This window comes from Tursiops truncatus, chromosome 16 (genome assembly GCF_011762595.2).
Source record: "Tursiops truncatus isolate mTurTru1 chromosome 16, mTurTru1.mat.Y, whole genome shotgun sequence".
Lineage (NCBI taxonomy): Eukaryota > Metazoa > Chordata > Mammalia > Artiodactyla > Delphinidae > Tursiops > Tursiops truncatus.
The window spans coordinates 75,374,076-75,394,476 of record NC_047049.1 but is presented as its reverse complement, the minus strand read 5'-3'; the positions used below and the strand labels follow the sequence as shown (position 1 = coordinate 75,394,476).

The 20,401-nt window shown below is 38.4% G+C and overlaps 1 protein-coding gene across 1 annotated transcript in view; it reads left to right on the top strand.

Moving 5' to 3' along the window:
* The window catches only part of RYR2 (ryanodine receptor 2), a 510,050-nt gene that overhangs the window by 358,046 nt on the left and 131,603 nt on the right, over window positions 1-20,401 (top strand). Inside the window, exons 62-64 of the mRNA XM_073793696.1 lie at window positions 1,830-1,951; window positions 8,575-8,624; window positions 20,316-20,376. Coding sequence (XP_073649797.1) covers window positions 1,830-1,951; window positions 8,575-8,624; window positions 20,316-20,376 — 233 coding nt within the window. The remainder of the gene's footprint in view (window positions 1-1,829; window positions 1,952-8,574; window positions 8,625-20,315; window positions 20,377-20,401) is intronic.

Below are 20,401 nucleotides of genomic sequence, written 5' to 3'. Positions count from 1 at the left end.
CTCAAAGTACTTGCATTTGGTGGTTATAGGTCATTTACAAAATGACATATTATGGGCTTCCCTGGTGGCGCAGTGGTTGAGAGTCCGCCTGCCGATGCAGGGGACATGGGTTCGTGCCCCAGTCCGGGAAGATCCCACATGCCGCGGAGCGGCTGGGCCCGTGAGCCATGGCTGCTGAGCCTGCGCGTCCGGAGCCTCTGCTCCGCAAAGGGAGAGGCCACAACAGTGAGAGGCCCGCGTACCAAAAAAAACAAAAAAACAGAAAAAAATGACATATTATTTTGACTGATTAATATTTGGTTTCTATTATATGTTTTCAGAATTGTACCCTTTACTGTAAGGGAGATTTCTCTTGTCTTTTCTTTCCACTCAGTCTTGCACCCCAAATCTGTATCAGTCCTCTGAAGTCTGTCTTGGGCTGCACATTGCTGGTTATCTGTTCTGCTAGGATGTAATCGCCCTTGAGAACCCGTGATCAGAAGTGCTGTATTCATGGCCTCTAATCACACGTTTAAAATACATTCTTGTATTTCATTGCCTGTGCACGCAGCGCCCCTAGTGATTTTGTTTGCAGATGCATGCCTAATGTGGCTTAATTTCTACTAAGTCTATGATTCATTCATTCACATATTTATTGAGAACCTATTATATGTCAATCACTAAGTTCAGGCAGTGTCACCACTTCCTAGGAAGATCACTAAAAGCTTTTGTATTCCTATTAAAAAATATACCTACCTTGTAGGGGAAAAATGTATTTAGACAGACTTGAGTCTAAATACTGGTAATGCCAGTTATTATTACTTTTTTCATTTATTTATTCAACAAATATTTATCTAGCGCTTGCTACAGGCTTGCAACAAGGTCCTAAGCGCTGGTGCATCAGTGGTAAATGAAACAGAGCAAGCAGTAGTCATAGAGGCCAGGAGAGGGCTTTAATGGGAAACAAACCCAGAAATGTTTCTTTCTCTTGTGTGCCTTAGAGACTCTTAGGGAGAGAGACTAACCCCAAAAATCATACATATAAAATATAAAATTGCAAATGATGTTCAAAGACCAGAGGATGCAGGGAGTTTATCTAGTTGACAGGCCAGCAAAGGCTTATCTGATGAAGTCCCACCGCGCTGAGGCCTGCAGGAGGAGTGAAGTGAGTGGGTTATGGGGTGTGGGGAGAGCATCTCAGACAGAGTGAATGGCAGGTACAAAGCCTGTGGACGGAGGAGGGGGAGGAATTGGCCAACAGCCATCAGGATTAGAGGGCAGAATCGGGAGGTGGGCTTTGACAGAGGCCAGGTAAGAGCTTTGTGCGGGTAGGTAAGCGGCAATGTGACTCTGAGTAAATCATTCACTTTCTACATCTCAATTTAATACCTAGAAATCAGGGATGATGGCTGCTACCGTACAGAGTGGTTACTGGGATACATGAAATGATAGCATGTCAGTTACAATCCTCAGACATGCTAGAGACTCAGTAGAAGGTCATCACTGATTATTTCTGAACCTTTCAGGCACGGAACTGCATGATGTGAAAATATTAAGACTGTTTCATTTTGAGAAAATATTGAGGCTAATTTCAAACCATTGAAAATCTGATGTGTTTTTTTTTATAATTACACACATGCACACACACACACACACACACATATAGGGACTGGAGACAGCAGAGTGAGAGGTAGGAGAGGCGTACTTTGAAATGGTGCTGACTGGCATGGCTGTGGCTATTGGGGACTTATTGCATGTGGACAGAACTCTGGCTGCTCTAAAAACTCAGCACTCATTCATCCCCCGGAAGAGTCCACTGTGTAGATCTGTTTTCTTTTCCTTTCTTTCAGGTTGTTCTTCCTTTAATTGATCAGTATTTCAAAAACCATCGTTTATACTTCTTATCTGCAGCCAGCAGACCTCTGTGTTCTGGAGGACATGCATCAAACAAAGAGAAAGAAATGGTGACTAGGTAAATAGCTATAAAAAATAAAGACTGTTGTTTAAGTGTATTTCCTTTTGAGAACGAGCATCTCAGGTTCTTGAAGCAGGATCATGCGAAGAGTTCCCACCCATGTTTCCCGGCCCCTGGCCCCTTGGAATCAAACACTATGCGAAGGATGGTTTTGGCAAGTTAATACATGTGTTCTAGGTGTTGAGTTTTCTTATATTTTACTGCTAAATGTAATGCTGAGTAGAAGGAACGAAATACCCAATACAGAATCCGCAAGTAGAGGCTGGAGATGCATCAGTGTATTTGTATTTTTTGTTAAATGATACTTTTTAACATTGGATTCCTGAAAATGTATTCAAGTCGAATGTTTTTGCCAGCCTGTATTTTTCAGCAGAATCTCATTTTCAGAAATTATAACTTTAAATTTTAAAAAATTATGAGCCACCTTGGGATAAAATGAAGTAAACATATATACTTTTTAAAGTTTTCTGCTCACACCAGTCAAGCCAGCATCCTAGCAGTGCTTTCTTATTTCTCTTTAAACCCAAGTATTCTTTGGAGATTTATTTGTGATTCTGCTGAGGATTTCAAGTTTGAGTCCTCAAAATTCTGCCAGCACTTAGTATACATGAGAATCAATTACTGAGAAAGCCTTCTTCTGTATTACATTGCACAGGAGTCCAAACCAACTTTTAGATTGTATTTGAAAAAACTTTCTATAAAAATGAGTACCCTGTATAAAGTAGAATACAGGCTTTCCTTGGTCTTGACATTTTTTAGTTATCTATTGCTGTTTAGCCGTATTATCACAAGTTTAACATCTTAAAAGAATATGCATTTATCATTTCACAGTATCTGTGGATCTGTCATCAGAGGCTTGCCTGGGAAACAAACCTCTTTTTTATTAAGACTTTTTCTAGAGCAATTTTAGATTCATAGCATAGACTTGACTTTAATGATATGTTGAATGACAGTGCAGTATCAGCCTATTGGACAGGGTGAGATGACATTGAATATAGACTGTTCCCAGAGGGTTAAGAGGAAGTAAGATTCCTGTGGGGCATAGCACTGGGGGTGGGCTCTTAAGCTCATCTCTTTACTCAAATTTATTGTCTAGTTGGTTGTCTACCAACAGGTAGATAGCCAATCATGTGATGTAAGATTGCAGCAGCATTAAAAATGTTTCCAAACTTCTTCAAATAATAAAGCTTCCTGTGAAGTTGATAAAATGGATGACAGTTAAAATAACAGAGAATCCATTCCAGTAACTCACTTTGTTTCCACCAACTGTGTTACCAGAAGGAAAGGGAAGGAAGAGCTACTTTCCAAGATGCAGATAACCCCCTCCCCTTCCCCACTATGGCGTGGCCTTCCTTCCGCCTTCCCTAGGGGAGAGAGAGACCCATGTCTCCTCATTTCACACGCGCACTCATCCACACCACTGGCCCCATTGTTCCCCTGTGGATGGTGAGTGCTTACAGTAGCTGGAAAATGCCGCAACACCAAGTTATCATTAAACACTATGGAACCAAGGCTACTGCACAGTCTCCTAGTCTTTCCTGGCCAGTTAACCTTTTGTAACAGAAACTTTGTTCCTAGAGGGTGTCGTTAATTTAATCACATTCATTAACATAAATCAAAATATAGTTGGAGAATATAGGGAAAAAAATGAAAAAAATTTATGCAAGCTCTACTCTTTCCCTTCCCCTTTTATTGTGTCTTGTTTTCGCCATTCATTTTTCAGTTTTACTCTAAGAACTGTTCACTAACTACAGAAGTAACTAATTCTCCTTTACCAACTATATCCCTCATAGAAGAAATCAGAAGAACATCACGATTCTGTGCTAGCCTCCGTTGATGTAGTTTTGGGGCCTTTAATAACACTGCCCCAGTTTTTAATGATCTCATCTTCAATTTTTTTCTTCACTTCTTGGAAAGAGGGTTGGTAAGTTTTACTTCTCCCACTAGCACTTCCGCAAAAGGGAATGTATGCCATTAAAATTTAATGTATGCCATTAACATTCCAACACACAGGAATGAGAGACATAACAATAGAAGTAACTGATTTCTTTACAGTACTTTAATGCCAAACATAGCTAGAATTTATCCTCAGAAAAAAATCAGAGTTGAAAAATGAATAAAGTGATGGTAAATAAGTTATGGTACATGTTGTCCAGTCATTAAAATGGTGATGGGTACAAATACATGATAACTTAGGAAAATTATCACTTAAAAAATAAAACATTTGTTCAAATAGTATTGATTTGGATTTTTTAAAAGAACGTAAATTTTTATGTATAGAAAAGTACTGGTAAGGAATAAATTTAATGTTAATGGTGGTTTTCTTTAGGTAGTGCATTGTAGATTTTATATTACTATTTTTATGTGTTTTACAAGTTTTTAAAATGAAAAAATCTTACTTTAATAATCATAAAGATATGTTTTAAAACAACCACCATCACTATCACATTAACAAAGACAAATTAAATAATTTGTTTGGCATGTTGAAACGGAATCACTGACATTTGTAAATCTCTGATTTCTTACTACTTCAGTTAAATATTACTTCAATGAGTAAAATACGTAACAAATACGATAAAACAGGTTTAAAAAAAGAACTGGCCCTGCTACTGTGAATAAACAAACATACCTGTATACACGTGATGAGCATTGCCATGATCGTTTTAATTTGTATTTAACAGTTGGGTGTAGCAGTAGTTATGTGGATCTAAATTAATTTCTCCACAGTTAAAACCAGGTTGTTCCCATTAGTTGTTTAGAGACCTCCTGGTACTAGAAATTAGGTATCGAGCATTTCCTGTCTACAGTCAATATTCTCCTGTCCACAGAGGTGAGTGAGATGGGGCATCTGCACTCCAGGAGTATACGTGACAGTGGCTAAGTGTATGGGAATAAATATTGTTCCAGCAGCAGAAAGCTGAGCGGTGCTCTAGGAGTCAAAGTAAAGTAAGAACCCCTTAGATGGGTATGGGTGGGCTAGAGGTTTATGGGAGTCATGACATTCAAAGCTGATCTTAAAAAATACGTAGGTCAGAGATTAAGAAAAAGGTATATTTTTTAGATTACAACGTACAGCGTAGAAGCTGGTCATTTAGGAGAAATATAGGTTATGTAGATTCATGATGGAACACTGTAATTGAGAGTAACTGTCAAAATATCTTTATTCTTTTTACTTAATTCATTAGCACTAAGAAGCCATTGACGCTTTTTAAATAGAAGAATGAGGACAGTCTGGGAGCATAAGTAGGGTTGATAAGAGTAGCATGGCTGGGAAGCCATGGCAGGCGTTAGGAGCTATGGCAGGGATGCAAGCTGTTGTAACAGAAGTGCTGCTTCCAGTAGGTGGTGCTACCCGTGGGTTTGTTCAGCAAGTATTCTGAATGCCCCGTGGGTACAAGGTGCTGTCCTAGGTCTGAGGATAAACACACAGATACAACAGCACAGTTCCCAACTTTAATGGACTTAAAAGGATAGCTGAGGAGACACATACGTATAGAGCTAACCATGAACTACGTTGTGATGAGTGTAAATGGGCCATATATAAAGTGCTGGGAGTGTAAATGCAGGAGATGTAAATGCAGGAGATGTAAATGCAGAGAGGGGCTGCATCTGAGAAGCACGAAGAGGGAAGATAAGCATGCCTCGGGAATGAGTCCTATCTCAGGTAGAAAGGAGGAGGCCAACCTGGGGCTGAAGTTTCAGTGCTGAGTGGTTGGAACAATATTGGTCTCACTAGCGAAAACAAGAAACTTCAGAAGAACTAGTTTTGAGAAGAAGAGTTTAAATTTGGTTAAAGAGGTACATATGGAAGGATAAAGTACTAACAGGTCATTCAGCTGGAGATATCCAGCAGAAAGTGGGAAGTAGGTGTTTGGTGTTGGAGAGATCAGGGCAAGAAATGACATATTTGGGGATAATCTATACCCATCTCCTGCTGGAAGCTCTGAAAGCAGATGAAACTAAGGGAGAATCGGAGAGAAGCTGAAAGGTCTGAATCAAAACTTGGAGAATTATTACATTTCCAGGGTTTTCAGAAGTGGATCTTTGAAGAATAGAGAGAACAATTAATTAGAGAGGAAGTGGGAAGTAACACTGTAAAACAGAAACCAGAGTTTCACAGATTTAAGTAGTTAATGATGCCAAGTACTGTGGAGAGCTAGCTCTCCAGGATGGAGACGGAAAAGGAGGTTATTAGATTTGCTACTTAGAGGGTACTGAGAACTTCAAAAGAGTGTTTTTCAGGAGAGCGATGAGGTGGAAAGCAAACTCACAAGGCAATGAGTCAGGAGGAAACTGCAGAATGAATTCTTAAGAATGTTAATAATGAAGGGATATAGAGAAAGGGGATAACGGGATTATGGAAATTGCCTTTAGAAAAACTACGGGCCAAAGTTTATAATAATCAAACCTTAGAGTCTGCACAGAAGCTACACCCTGAAAGAGGGTGGCACTGGAAGGGAGAGAGATACGGTTTGTCTTTTCTTAGGACCTAGCTTTCTATATATCTGTATGTCTCTCTGGTGGCACATCTGTTACTAATCAGGAACACCTAGCATTGGGAAGCAGCTGATATCATAAGAAGTCATTTTTTTCGGAGAGATTCTCCAACATAAATGTGCTCAGGGTACAGAGCAGTTCTGTTTCCTATCACCGCAAAGCACCCCGGGTCTAGATTAAAACATAATTCTAGTATTATAAATTCATAATTCAAATTCATAGGTTAAAAACGTAATCCTAGTATTATAAATTCAACGTCGCAGAATGTTTCACTCTGGATACTAGAGAGTGTCAGCGAGTAAGAGGTAAAAGATGTCGCTTAAAATAGACTAGATTCCAAGAATCCGAAGTGTGTACAATTCTAAGATGTAATCACTCTTTACATGGAGACAGATCCCTGTTAACACACAGAAAGCTCAGTGAATGAGGGCACCTGGAGAAAGTTGCTTTTGTTTTATTGTCTTTGTTCATTTCAGTTATAGCCTAAAGATAAATAATGCTGCTCTGGGGTGGGGGGGGGGGGCTAATGTCTAATCTTACGTCTAACATCTACTTGAATAGATCATTGTTTGAAAAATATTTAGCACTGATAAGAGATTTCCCAAGACCTCAAAGTCACTTAAGCACTTGCAGATGAATGTCTTCTTGGAAAAGCTACCCCATGCCCTATATAATTAATTTTCACCAATACGTTATTTCACATTGTTACTGAAGTGAGAGATGATGGCCAAAGGCTACTGTAATAAAAGAAGTGATCCTGACTCCTTTCTCCCATTCTGCCGTGAGCAGTTGCCACCATTGATTCCATGGCATAGAGCCTGTCTCCCCAGTCCTGACGAGTGTACATCTGCACACTGCTGGTGATGGGAAAGCTTTGCAAGAGAGGATGGGGCAGTGAGGACATAGCTGTCATCATGATTGGGAAAATCAAGCTGAGTGTGTGGGGGTGCTGTACAAATGGATTTTCAAGGTTAGGGCTTTGATAAGTTCTGGCTGTGGACCACCGGTGCTCTCTGAGGGTTCAGAAGAGTGTTGGATAGAAGTGAAAAGAGTGTCAGTTGTAATACGGGAGGTTAAGTGTCCTGGTAGATATTTGCAGATGGCCCCTGGCTGGGAGGGGACTTCTTTGAGCTTGGGTTGGGAGTGGTGAAGGAACACGTGGTGTGAGAAAAGGCTTCTTGGAGTAAACATGTCTGAGCTGAATCCTGAGGGATGTTTAGAAGAGATTATAGCATGAAACTGAGTGTTCCTAAAAATAGGGCCCAGCAAGAAAGCCACCAGACTGCCTGGTGACAGACGTGACAGGACAAGAACGGGTATTGTCCAGGCTCTGGGCTGTGATCCAAGCATTAGTGCGTACCAATGCCATCATGTTGAGTGCTGGGCCCCCTTATGTGGAATCTCCCATTGGTGACCACCAGGAAGGACATGAAGACCCAGGAACTTAGTCTAGAGGAAATAAATGTTCAAGTCATGAATTAGCATTAGAAGCCCTTTAAGTTATCACATCTGTAACGTTTTTCTCTGAGGGATTATCAGTTGTTTAAATTCTCTCTCTAGTTCATTGTGTTCAGATGCACTGGATGCTTTGGTATATGTGTAAGGGGTGTGGTCAAGGTCAGGGAGAAGGAAAGGCCAAATGATAAAACACACTAAAAGTAAACATTTTATGCCCAAAGCACCATGCTTCCATTGTTAAATGATATCCATAACAACAGATTTCTAGAACCTCAGTAGTACTTTGGGGCAGATAAAATTAAAGTTTTCTCCTTGTGGTTTTCTAGTAGTTATATTCTTACGGGGTTCATATAGATTGCTTTTATATTAATTAGCTTTGCTTTCAATTTTTTTTTGATTCCTTATAATATGTGCTTTTTTAACCATGTTTGTTAAAGATATGCACTCAGAGACTCTTTCTTTAATATCTTTACTCCACATTCTGCTCAGATAATTGATTCTTTCTGCGTGACATCATGTTGCTTTTTTCCGGCTCATATATCAGCTGTTTATTTTTCTTTTTTTCTTCTTCTTTTTTTTGTTTTATTTTAATTTAATTTCTCCCTGTCTTTTCTACCTTCCCTTCCCCTTTTCCCTTTTCTCTTTTGTTTTTCTTTTGTCTTCAGCCTATTCTGCAAACTTGGAGTTCTTGTCAGGCATAGGATTTCACTATTTGGTAAGGAGACCCTTGAACAAATACTAGCATGGCCATCACTTGGTTTTCTTTGCCATTTTTGCACTGTGTTGTGTGCTGCTATGTTGCATGAATGCATGTTTGCATGGCTGGATGCATGGTCGTCATAGGCCAAGGTAAGGTCCTCAAGGTTGTTTATAAGTAGCGTTACCTATGGTGAAATTGAAGACTGTAACTTTATATACTAGTCCAAAGCACACTTGAAAATCAAAAGGTTATATTATTAAAGGCCAAATGAATGAAAATGGCAGCTTCTGCCGTATTTTATTTCAGAGGGGTGAAGCCAAACTGGGCCTCTGAATTTGTGTTTGGTTATCTCTTATAGATAAAGTAACGAGCTGTTATACACCAACGATTTTTAACTGCACTCTTTTAACGCTCTTGACTACAGATTTGCATGTCGACTGTATTCCAGACACTGGAGCTTCATAGTAGAGACAGTGAGGCCTGGATTTGGCAAAAGCGACTTTTCTAGCACCCCTCACCCCATGGTAGTCAGTTTTTGTTCATTTCTGAGAATTCACGTAGCTGAAAGTCATGTTCCCAAACACTTGCTTTCAAAGAGCCTTGCAGGGCGGTCACTCACTTTCCACAGACTCTCCTTGCCGTGGGGCTTTAAGACTTCATAGCAGTTGGCAGAGTTTATGTCTTACGCTTTCCTGCATCCGGCTTCGTAACTGCCAAGGCAAATTTTAGCTCAATGCTCTATAGGTTTTGAGACAGCGTCGGGGTGACTTCAGTAAGAAAACATTGAGTGTACTGATAGAGATGTTATAAGTCCCATTCCATTCACAGGAAGACCTAAGGATTAAGTCATTTCTATAAAAGCCACAGTGGATAAGCTGAGAACTAGGTACATGTACGTGTGTGTATGTGTATATATATGCAAATAACTTTTACATTCTTTACATTTTTTGAGAAATGATAGTTTCTGGATGTGACTACTTAATGCTGTATTTGCTTTCTAATATTGTTCTATCCAGTATTTGGGTGTTTTTAAGATATATTTCTCATAAATTGCCTGAGTTCTTGCATTATTGTTTCAGTTATCCAAAATTAACGGGAAAATTGTCTTCAGAAAGCTCTCCTAAATTGGCTGGCTTTTGTTTGACTTCTCTTCCTCGTAGAAAAACTTCTATGAAAATTGTTCAGACAGAGCTTCTGTATACTCCTTAACCTTCTCATGATGGAGGAAGGCTCTGATGGGGACCCCATAAAAATACTTGCTGTTGTGCTCTCTCTAGCTTCTTACCTATTTTAACTTCTTGGTTTCCCATGTTATGTTTTGCTATAATTTTATTTTTAAAATTTTTGAGGCATTCCATATATACGACAGAGTACGCAGATCTTGAGAACAGCCTGATGACATAGCTTGATGAGATTTTACATGTATCTGCCCGTTTTCTCAGGTCGAGACACAGAACATTTTCAGCATCCCAGAAGCCTGCCTTGTGCCATTTTGCGATTTATAACCCTCTGCAAAGGAACTATATGTAAACTAATCTACTGGTCTACTGATGTAGACTTCCATTACCATGTATTAATTGTACCTGTTGTTTAATCTCTCTTTTCCCTTTGAATATATTAAGGGTTCAGTAGTTGAAGATAAATGCATAATATAACTTGTCATACCAGTCAGAGGAGAAGAACTGGATTTTAACATTCATTCCGTCTCTCTGTGATTCTTGTATTTCATTTAGGAATCATTGCATGTTAAATCCCTTTGCCTTTAAATACTATTATTTTTATTTTTAACAGGAATTTATTGGAGAGCTACTATGTATCTTTATCTCAAAAGCATATTTTAATGCAGTCTTTATATTATTCTAGTGTCTTATTATTGTTTTAAATTTGCTTAGGCATTTGCCTGTAAAACAGTACAGACTTCAAGAAGCTTTTATTAATCAAACATACTCTAATATAGACTTGTCAAAGTGTTAGCATGTTAAGTCTTAGACACATAAACTTTACATGTTACAGTTACAGCGTGGTTTTAGATGTTAACATGATGTCCTGGAGAGAATAATGGGCTTTGAATCAGAAAACCTGTATGTAAGTCCTCTATTTGCAACTAAACCAGCTGAATGATTTGGACAAGGGACTTAACTTCTCTGAACCTTTGTTTTTTGGTTGGTTTGTTTTTTTTTTCATTTTTAAACTAGATTAAAATAACTACTAACTTTAGAGATCTATTGCATGTATAAAATCTCATATGACATGATGAATGTTGAAGTGCTATGTAAACTGTAACAGTACAGCTTTCAAATCTAAGATATCTTAGTCTTATTTGTACAGCTTTTATTTAGATAAATCAAATTACATACACACTAAACTAGGGAACTTGGTTATTTAAAATACATGCGCCATGAAGCCTTTATAATCTAGCCATTTCCAGATCGAAGCAGAAGTTGTATAATCCAAGTATTTACTTTTTGATATATCAAGTATACCGTTGTGGATTTTCCTGAAGAGAGAGAGAGACCTAACAGCATATATACAGTGGTCTTTTGTAAATACATAGACGTATTAATCTCTTTTATTTTTTCTTTCGCCCTGTCTTTACATTATTTTTTTTTTCTGTATTCTGGCAGACATTAACTAATGATCAAAATGTTTTTCCTGTGCTTAGTTCAAAAAATTGTTTCATGACCTAGCCTAAGAATAAAGTAGGACAGAAGTGAAAGTTGAGGTTAACAAAGAAATACTTGAGCTTCGTGTCAAGGAGCAAAAATACAGAAAGAGATACATTAACCAGAAACATGTCAGCAAGGTGGGATTGGAGACAAGAGGGAAGCATTAAAATAAACTAGATGGGCTTCCCTGGTGGCGCAGTGGTTGAGAGTCCGCCTGCCGATGCAGGGGACACGGGTTCGTGCCCTGGTCCGGGAATATCCCACATGCCGCGGAGCGGCTGGGCCCGTGAGCCATGGCTGCTGAGCCTGCCCGTCCGGAGCCTGTGCTCTGCAATGGGAGAGGCCACAACAGTGAGAGGCCCGTGTACCACAAAAAAAAAACAAAAGTCAAAACTCTTGTCCTGGTGGTGGTCGTTGTGGGGAGCTGAGTATGATCAGTAATGGAATATTTATTCCAAGGTGTCTGCCAGATTGTAGCTGTTCAGAAATTTTTCTGATATGTAAAGTGAGGGTTCCCCAAACTTGAACTTCTATATTTATGTATATCTTTTATCTACTTTAAAATATTTTCTATATGTTGAAGCACACTAAGAATTAAAGAGAGATGAGTCATGTTTTTATTCCTCATATATTCTTTTGAAGGTGTGTAAACCATTTCCTTTTATCTTAGAAAAAGGTAGGGTTTTAAAAAAGGGGAACAAGCCATATTCCCTACAGAACAGTAGTTCTGGGGTATCTATTAAAATACTTTATAGAAAAAATTAGTAAGGAAAATAGCATCTATTTTATATTAGGCTTCCCTTTTGACTTCTGAAATGCTTGTGATTGCAAGGCGGTGCACACTTGTATTTTGGAGAATCAGGATGGGGTAAGACGCAGGCAGGTTGACAAGGAATAAGGATCCCATTTGCCGTTTTCAAGGACACATTATTGACTAACGAAATATTGCTTTTAATCCTACCATTTTCGCCCACTTATGCTAAGTGAAAATTCTGTCTTTCTAACTGCCTAATTTTAAAGCATTTAGAAGATACTTAAGTCCTACTATTATAGCCTATTTTTAGACTTTCAGTCATTTGCAGGGGAAAGAGAATCTGCTAACCAGAGCTGCAGCAGGGATAGTGATGGTGGCACAGGTGTGTGTGTATCAAGACTTCTTAACGGCTTTCTTTTTACATGTGAAAATGAATCAAATGCCTTAATGACATTCATTTTGTGCATTCTTTCAGTAACCAGTTTTGTGTCTGCTGTGTGTGAACATTCTCTTAGCCTGTGAGGATAGAAAAGTGCAGATTTCTTTCCCTCTCTGCTGCTACCACCCCATGCCAATCTACAGGTGTCTCTTACCTGTATGCCTCCATGAACGTACTCACCCTTCTCTTAGAATTCCCTCTTGCCCTTCTAAACTGTGCCCCAAAGCAATCATATCTCTCCGCCTCCCCAACCAAAAACCAAAACAGAACAACAAAATGGTCTCATCACTGAATACACTCCTGTGGAGCCAGTGGCTTCCCATTTCTCTGTAGTAAAGATCAGAATTCTTCATCTGGCCACATAGTGTTTGATAGTCTGTCCCCTGTGTACCCCTGCATCCTCATTTCCCAGCATGCTCTGACTTCCTCATGATGCCTCAGCTTAAGCAGCCTTCTCTCTGCTTCATGAAAATGTATTCCTTTCTGCCCAGGGCCTTTGCACATGCTGTAATTACTGACGGAGATGGGATCCCATACACCACATGCCCCTCTCCAGTCCCTCACACCCACAATGGGGTTAACTACTAATCCTTCACATTTCAACCCAAATAGCATTCTCTCAGGAAAACCATCCCCAACCTCCCTGATTATACTCTCTCCTTCTACTATTATAACTTTCTCATAGCTCTGCTTACTTTTCCTTCATCTCACTGATGATGTTACAAGATTAACTTCTTTCTCTGGCCCAAAACTCAGCCCTTCGAGGGCTTATTTTTGTATCCTCAGAGCCCAGCAGGAAGTCTGGTGTATAGTGGCTCTTTTATAAATATCTGATGACTGAATTAATCAACCAACCAGGTCCTACCTTTAAGAAGTCTACAGTCTAACAGAGAAGATAGATAAGTCAGCAGATGCTTACTACAATGAGATGAGTGCTATCAATTTGAATTTTCTTACATTCATGAATAACCCAGACTTTACATTTTTTTCCTTGAGAATATTAGGAAAAATATAATATCCACTTATGTCATAGTTTATGAGAATCACATTTTTAAAAAATTCCTTAAGTGGTCCATGAAAACACTTAGGGCACTTACATTGAAAAGGAAGTAACACATGATTAATGACTTTTCAAACAATCATTAAACTCTACCAGCAATGATACTTTCAGTTCGAGGAACTATTTGAGAAGGCTGGCACAAAATAGTTATCATTTAGAGGCTTTTTCTACTTATCTGTTTTCTGGTGAGTTTTTGTTTTTCAATTTTTAAATTTTTAAAAAAATTTATATTTTTTTAACATCTTTATTGGAGTATAATTGCTTTACAATGGTGTGTTAGTTTCTGCTTTATAAGTGAATCAGTTATACATATACATATGTCCCCATATCTCTTCCCTCTTGCATCTCCCTGCCTCCCACCCTCCCGATCCCACCCCTCTAGGTAGTCACAAAGCACCGAGCTGATCTCCCTATGCTATGCAGCTGCTTCCCACTAGCTATCTATTTTACGTTTGGTAGTGTATATATGTCCTTGCCACTCTCTCACTTTGTCCCAGCTTACCCTTCCCCCTCCCCGTATCCTCAAGTCCATTCTCTAGTAAGTCTGCATCTTTATTCCCATCTTGCCCCTAGGTTCTTCATGACCTTTTATTTTTTTTTTACATTCCATATATGTGTGTGAGCATACGGTATTTGTTTTTCTCTTTTTGACTTACTTCACTCTGTATGACAGTCTCTAGGTCCATCCACCTCACTACAAATAACTCAGTTTCATTCCTTTTATGGCTGCGTAATATTCCATTGTATGTATGTGCCACATCTTCTTCATCTATTCATCTGTTGATAGACACTTAGGTTGCTTCCATGTCCTGGTTATTGTAAATAGAGCTGCAATGAACATTTTGGTAGAGGCCTTTTCTACTTTCCTGTTTTCTGGTAAGTTTTTAACATAGCAAGACAGTTAATTGTCTAGAGACACCCAGATTTACTGGAGACTTTCCAAATTTGATGACAGACAGATTCCTAGGAATGCCTGGAATAAAGCAAGCATTTTGCAACATTATGAGCCTCAAACTCCAACATTCCTTCTGGTTGACCTCAGTGACCTTAGAACATCATTAATACAGCTCCCACATTAGCTTCAGGAATACTGGACAAGTATTATCATGTGCTTAAATGAAACAATAGGCCTTGTTAAAGTATTCGTTTTTTCCTCTAGACGAGTATGAATGATTAAACTGGTACCTAAATCTTAATGTTAATTTTAAAAGAGTTTTAATAGTAAATAAAGTAATATAGTGAATTCTATCAATTGGTATCTCTCCATGATGAAAAAATTAGTGGAATAAGTTTATGTTGACTCTTCTGTTATCCCCAACCCCAAACCCTCTTCATGTGTTTAAATGAGGGGCTATCTTGTATCAGGAGACATTAGAAAATTAGTACAGTCATCCCTCCTTATCCACAGGCCCTGCATCCATGGATTCAACCAATCGGGGATCAAAAATATTTTTTTAAAAATTCCAGAAAGTTCCAGAAAACAACACTTGAAATCGCCATCCTTCAAAAATACGTGCATAGCATTTACTTTGTATTATGTATTTTAAGTAATCTAGAGATAATTTAAAGTATAAAGGAGGATGTGTGTAGGTTATATGCAAATACTATGCCATTTTATACAAGGGACTTGAGTATCCTTGGATTCTTGGTGTTGGGGGAAGAGTCTTGGAATCAATCCCCTGCGGATACTGAGGAATGACTGTATGTGTTTGTATTATCCCTAAAAAGGTTCACATTGTGCTTGTGTTGTTTAATAGGACACGTATAATGAAAGGAAAGTCATTTAAAGCACTAAGAATCTCTGAGGATAGTGCATATGTGAGAACTGAACGTGTCACTATTTTGAGAATGTCATGGTTTAAATTTAAAAAGCACAATCTGTTAGAAAATTATATATAACTTTATGTCAGTAAGCCTGAAGGTTAAATAAAATGGATGATAGTCAAGGAAAATGGGAGAAATAAGTAGCACAATCTGCTACTTTAAAAAAAATTTTATTTTATATTGGAGTATAGTTGATTAACAATGTTGTGTTAGTTTCAGGTGCACAGCAAAGTGATTCAGTTATATATATACATGTATCTATTCTTTTTCAAATATTTTTCTCATTTAGGTTATTACAGAATGTTGAGCAGAGTTCCCTGTGCTATACAGTACGTCCTTGTTGGTTATCTGTTTTGAGTATGGTATTCATCACTAGAGGATCCTTAAGGTCTTATCTAACTTAAAGATTCTGTAGTTTTATGACAGTGTGTATGATAAAGGCAAGAGTTTCCTGGATTAGAGTTGCTATAAATAACCTAATTCTTATCAGACTCAGAATGAAAATAATGTATAATATTATTTGAAAATAATAATGAAAATAATATCAGAAGATTGTATTAGAGAGGTAGATACTTCTTTCATTTCAACGTATTACTCTGAGAGAATTTCCTGACTTTGAGACAAATGAATAGAATATGTAATATATATTCTAAGTTTAACTGAAACTTCTCACCAAGTTAGGGACTCAGTAATTTTATTCTTTTCAATATCACTGACTTCAGAAGTAATAAAATCTTTGACAGGCTTCAATTTCTGTCTCTTCATAATTTTGAGAGAAATTTGCATCTTCTAGCATAATTTTATTTCATGTTATTAATAAGGATTTTTCCAAGATTAATCATTTCTTCAAAGAAGAAAATATAATGAGATATTGTATCAAGAGCCATGCTAGAAAAAGTAAAGAAGAAGAATAAAAATTAGAATGACTGTTACTGTTTTCCCAGAAGAGAGAAACTTAACATTCTGAGAATTCTCAATAAATCAGATTATAAAACAAGTGGTACGTGATATATCAAATTTTGGATGACATTGAAAACTCCTGAATTATAGAAATCTTATATTAAAAACCACAAAACGGTTTGGGATTAAGATACAAGAAGGATATTTTGGCTCTTAACAGCGTTAGCTTTGTTGTTTTTATTATTTAGAGAGTTGTATTATTTTGTGAGAATTGGTAACAATGTTTTTAAAAACCCAGTGCTTGCTGTATGTTGTTATTAGATTCAGGTATGAGCTGTGATTTTAATTTTGTACCTTTTATGCTTACACACACACACACACACACACACACACACACACACACACACACACACACACACACACACACACACACACACACACACACACACACTGATGCAAACATACAATCTTAAAGATAAATAGGCAATCCGTAAGTGGTTCCCTAAGTGTTTAGAGGTGATGAGAGTTATATTTGAAGACAAAGAAAGTAGCGTGAACCTTGAAAAAAACGTGACTTGAAGGTATCAAACTTTTGGTTTTTATACTGCTCAGAGCAGTTAAGAAATTACATATAGTTAAGAACGTGAAAAAATACAGTCATCACCTTAAAATGTTACCATCTTACTAGGCTTTGTCTAGCCCTTCCTGTTCTTACTAATAGCGTGACTGACATTCCTGATTATGGGGATCTGGGAGCCTTTAGAAGGACCATATCCAGGTTGCTATTTTATTTAAGAGCCTTACTACGTACTTTCTCTCTTCAAGACTAACCATTAGTTTAGGCATTTATACATGCCCATAAAATTGATACTTTTGCTGGTCCATGCATTCAAATGCTGAAGGTTCAGTTAATACTGTTACAGCATTCCTTAGGGTCCTTTCTCCACCAGTTTTTACAATGAGATGTTTCCATTTAAAGTTGTGCTATATCTGCTCTGGAGTGTACCAAAGTGTGTCAACTGATACAGCTTACAGAGTTGTGACTAACAGTCACAGCAATCTCATATTCACCACACACATTTTCATTTGACCCACAGAACTTGTCTGGCCACTGGTGCCCTTTCCTACCCTTTTTACTCACATTCCAGTCATTCCACAATTATTTAATTGAGCTCCTGCTCTAAATCAGGCACTATTCTAGGTGCGGAGCTGCATCAGGGAACAAAGGAAACAAAAATCACACCTCACTGATTCACTTTGTTATAAAGCAGAAACTAACACACCATTGGAAAGCAATTATACTCCAATAAAGATGTAAAAAAAAAAAAAATCACACCTCATGAGCTTATACAAAAGGAAGTTTAAAGAACCCCAGACCTCCTTTTGGAAAAAGGCATGGATAAGCTCAGTACAAAGTGCAAACACTGATAATCTGTATGAAGAGACAGTATGACTGTGAGTTTTAGGGAGAGAGTGAGGGACCAGCCTGTCTGATTTGGTGCTGAATTTGGTTGCATGAGACGCATAGGCATCGCTTTGTATCCCCTCTCCCTCCTGGGCCTTCCCTCTGTCATTTTCTGTGCTGCACCCTTCTTATCTTTTTTTTACCTCCAAACATTGGAGGCTCTGGGACCTTTATGCTTCTGTATTTATGTTCATGCTGGCTAATTTCACTCAGGCGCATGATTTAAAAAATTCTCCATATGCTTATGAGGCCCAAGTTTACAGCTCTAACTCATCTCATCTCTGCACTCCAGGTTTTTGTATCAGTTGCCTACATCTCTACCGGAGATGAATTGGCCCATCACACTTGACCTGTCGGAAGCAGAACGCCCAACCCTCCCCTCTCCCCTCCCCCCACATTTTGCTCCTGCCTTGGGCTCTCCCCACGTGATTGAATCCTACCACTATTCACCCAACTGCTCACACAGTTGCTCACCCAAATGATCATGGAGTCATCCTTGTCTCCTTTCCCCGTCACCAACATGCAACCCATAAGCAAAACCTTAACATACATTATTATTTTTTTATAAATTATTTATTTAATTTATTTTGGGCCACGTTGGGTCTTCTTTGCTGCACGTGGGCTTTCTCTAGTTGCGGCGAGCGGGGGCCACTCTTCGTTGCAGTACACGGGCTTCTCATTGCAGTGGCTTCTTGTTGGGGAGCACGGTCTCTAGCTGCCCGGGCTTCAGTAGTTGTGGCACGTGGGCTCGGTAGTTGTGGCATGCGGGCTCTAGAGCGCTGGCTCAGTAGTTGTGGCTCACAGGCTTAGTTGCTCCATGGCAAGTGAGATCCTTCCGGACCAGGGCTCGAACCCACGTCCCCTGCCTTGGCAGGTGGATTCTTAACCACTGAAGCACAATCCAAAGTGCTTGCTCTTGTTGCAAGGCTCTAGAACCTGTTTCCCTCCTCTCCACCTTACATTCTCCTTCTTTCCCCTGAATTTACCCACATCAGTCATCTTGACTTCCTTGCCTGGACCACCAGGTTCATTTTCTGCCCCGGAAACATGCTGTTTCCACCGCCTGGGCCCTTCTCCCAGTTATATGCATGGTTTGTTCCTTCGCTTCATTCAAATCTCTGCTCAGGTGCCACCTTCTTGGGGAGGCTCTGGTGACTACTCACCCTATTAATTCTATCCTGTTGCTCTAATCCCTATTCCCTGCTTTATATATTTTTACTGCGGCCTGACATTATGTTACATACTGATTTATTTTTTGCTTAATAGTTCATTGTCTGTGTCCACCATTAAAATGCAAGTACCATGAGAACTCTATTTTGCTTATTATTGGAAGTTTAAGAGTACCTGGTATTTAACATGTATTTATTGAGTGAATGAATAATTAAATGAGTAATACTTCTAAGGGCTGTAGTATTGTAGAAGCCCTAGCACTGCCACCAGTCAGTAGACAGGAGCATGACAAATTCTGCCCTTCTGCTGATTTTGTCTTCATTATCACCTGGAAGTTCTGAGATTCAAAGCACGAGATGAATGGAACATTTTCTGAAGCGTCTCAGCAATGAATACCTTATTATTTTTTTCTTATTTGCATCATATCACTAACCTGGTATGCCCACATTCTGAGACAGTTATTTCCATGTATACTTCATTTGTTCCTTTTAGGGTCCTTTTGTGTGTAAAGAATATAACATGCTCAAATGTTTTAAAAACTCACATTCAATTAGGAGTTTTTAACCTAAGGACCAGGGAATGACTGTATATATTACAAATAGGAAAGTATGGAATGAGGAAGTGATGAGTGTCAGACTGTATTGTGAGCGGTCAAATCAATTTGTTACTTTGGATTCATATTTTCTTTTTTGTATCCTTATCACGAAGTAAAATACGTGTACTCATTATGTGATTCATATTTCTATACTTTGTGATGAAATATGCCAATCAGAATGGCTGAGTTTCATCTTATTTTCAAGAAGGGTCACCCCCGTTTCAAATATCTCATGAGTAATGTTTAACTTATTCAGCCTCTGATGCTTTTTTGCATGATAGTTTGGTACCACTTTTTCACCGAAAACGAACAGTATTCAGGCAGATTAGTTCATGTCAATGCAGTTGAATTCAGGCAAATTAATTCATCTCAATGCAGCTGAATGCAATAAGAAAGCAGATATACTTGGGGTAATTAAAAGGGAATTAAATTTATTAGACTTTTAGCCCACCTCATTTCACAAAGGATATCAGCTGACTTAAAAAGTTGGCATACAATATGATTTAAAAATAAGGTGAGCTAGTATGGGGAGGAGGATATATTTGAAGAATCTAGTTAAAATTCTTTAGCCTGAGGCAGTGCTTTGAATGCTTCTTGAGTATGTCAGCTGTTTGATGAGACGTGCTTTATTGCTTTTCTACTTACATTCACATAACCACTTTTAAGCAGAAAAACTGCATGATTTTAAACTTGATTATCAAAAACTCTTTTGAATTGAGTTATCCTTACTGAACTGTGCCCTTGACTAATTTTTGGAACACGAACATTAACAGAAAAGAAGAGCTTTGAGAAATTCTCTGGGCAATTTATGCAGCTTTTTGTTTCCTCTTTAGGAAATGATGCAACATCAATAGTCAACTGTCTTCATATTTTGGGTCAGACTTTGGATGCAAGGTAAATGGATACATTTTGATTTAAA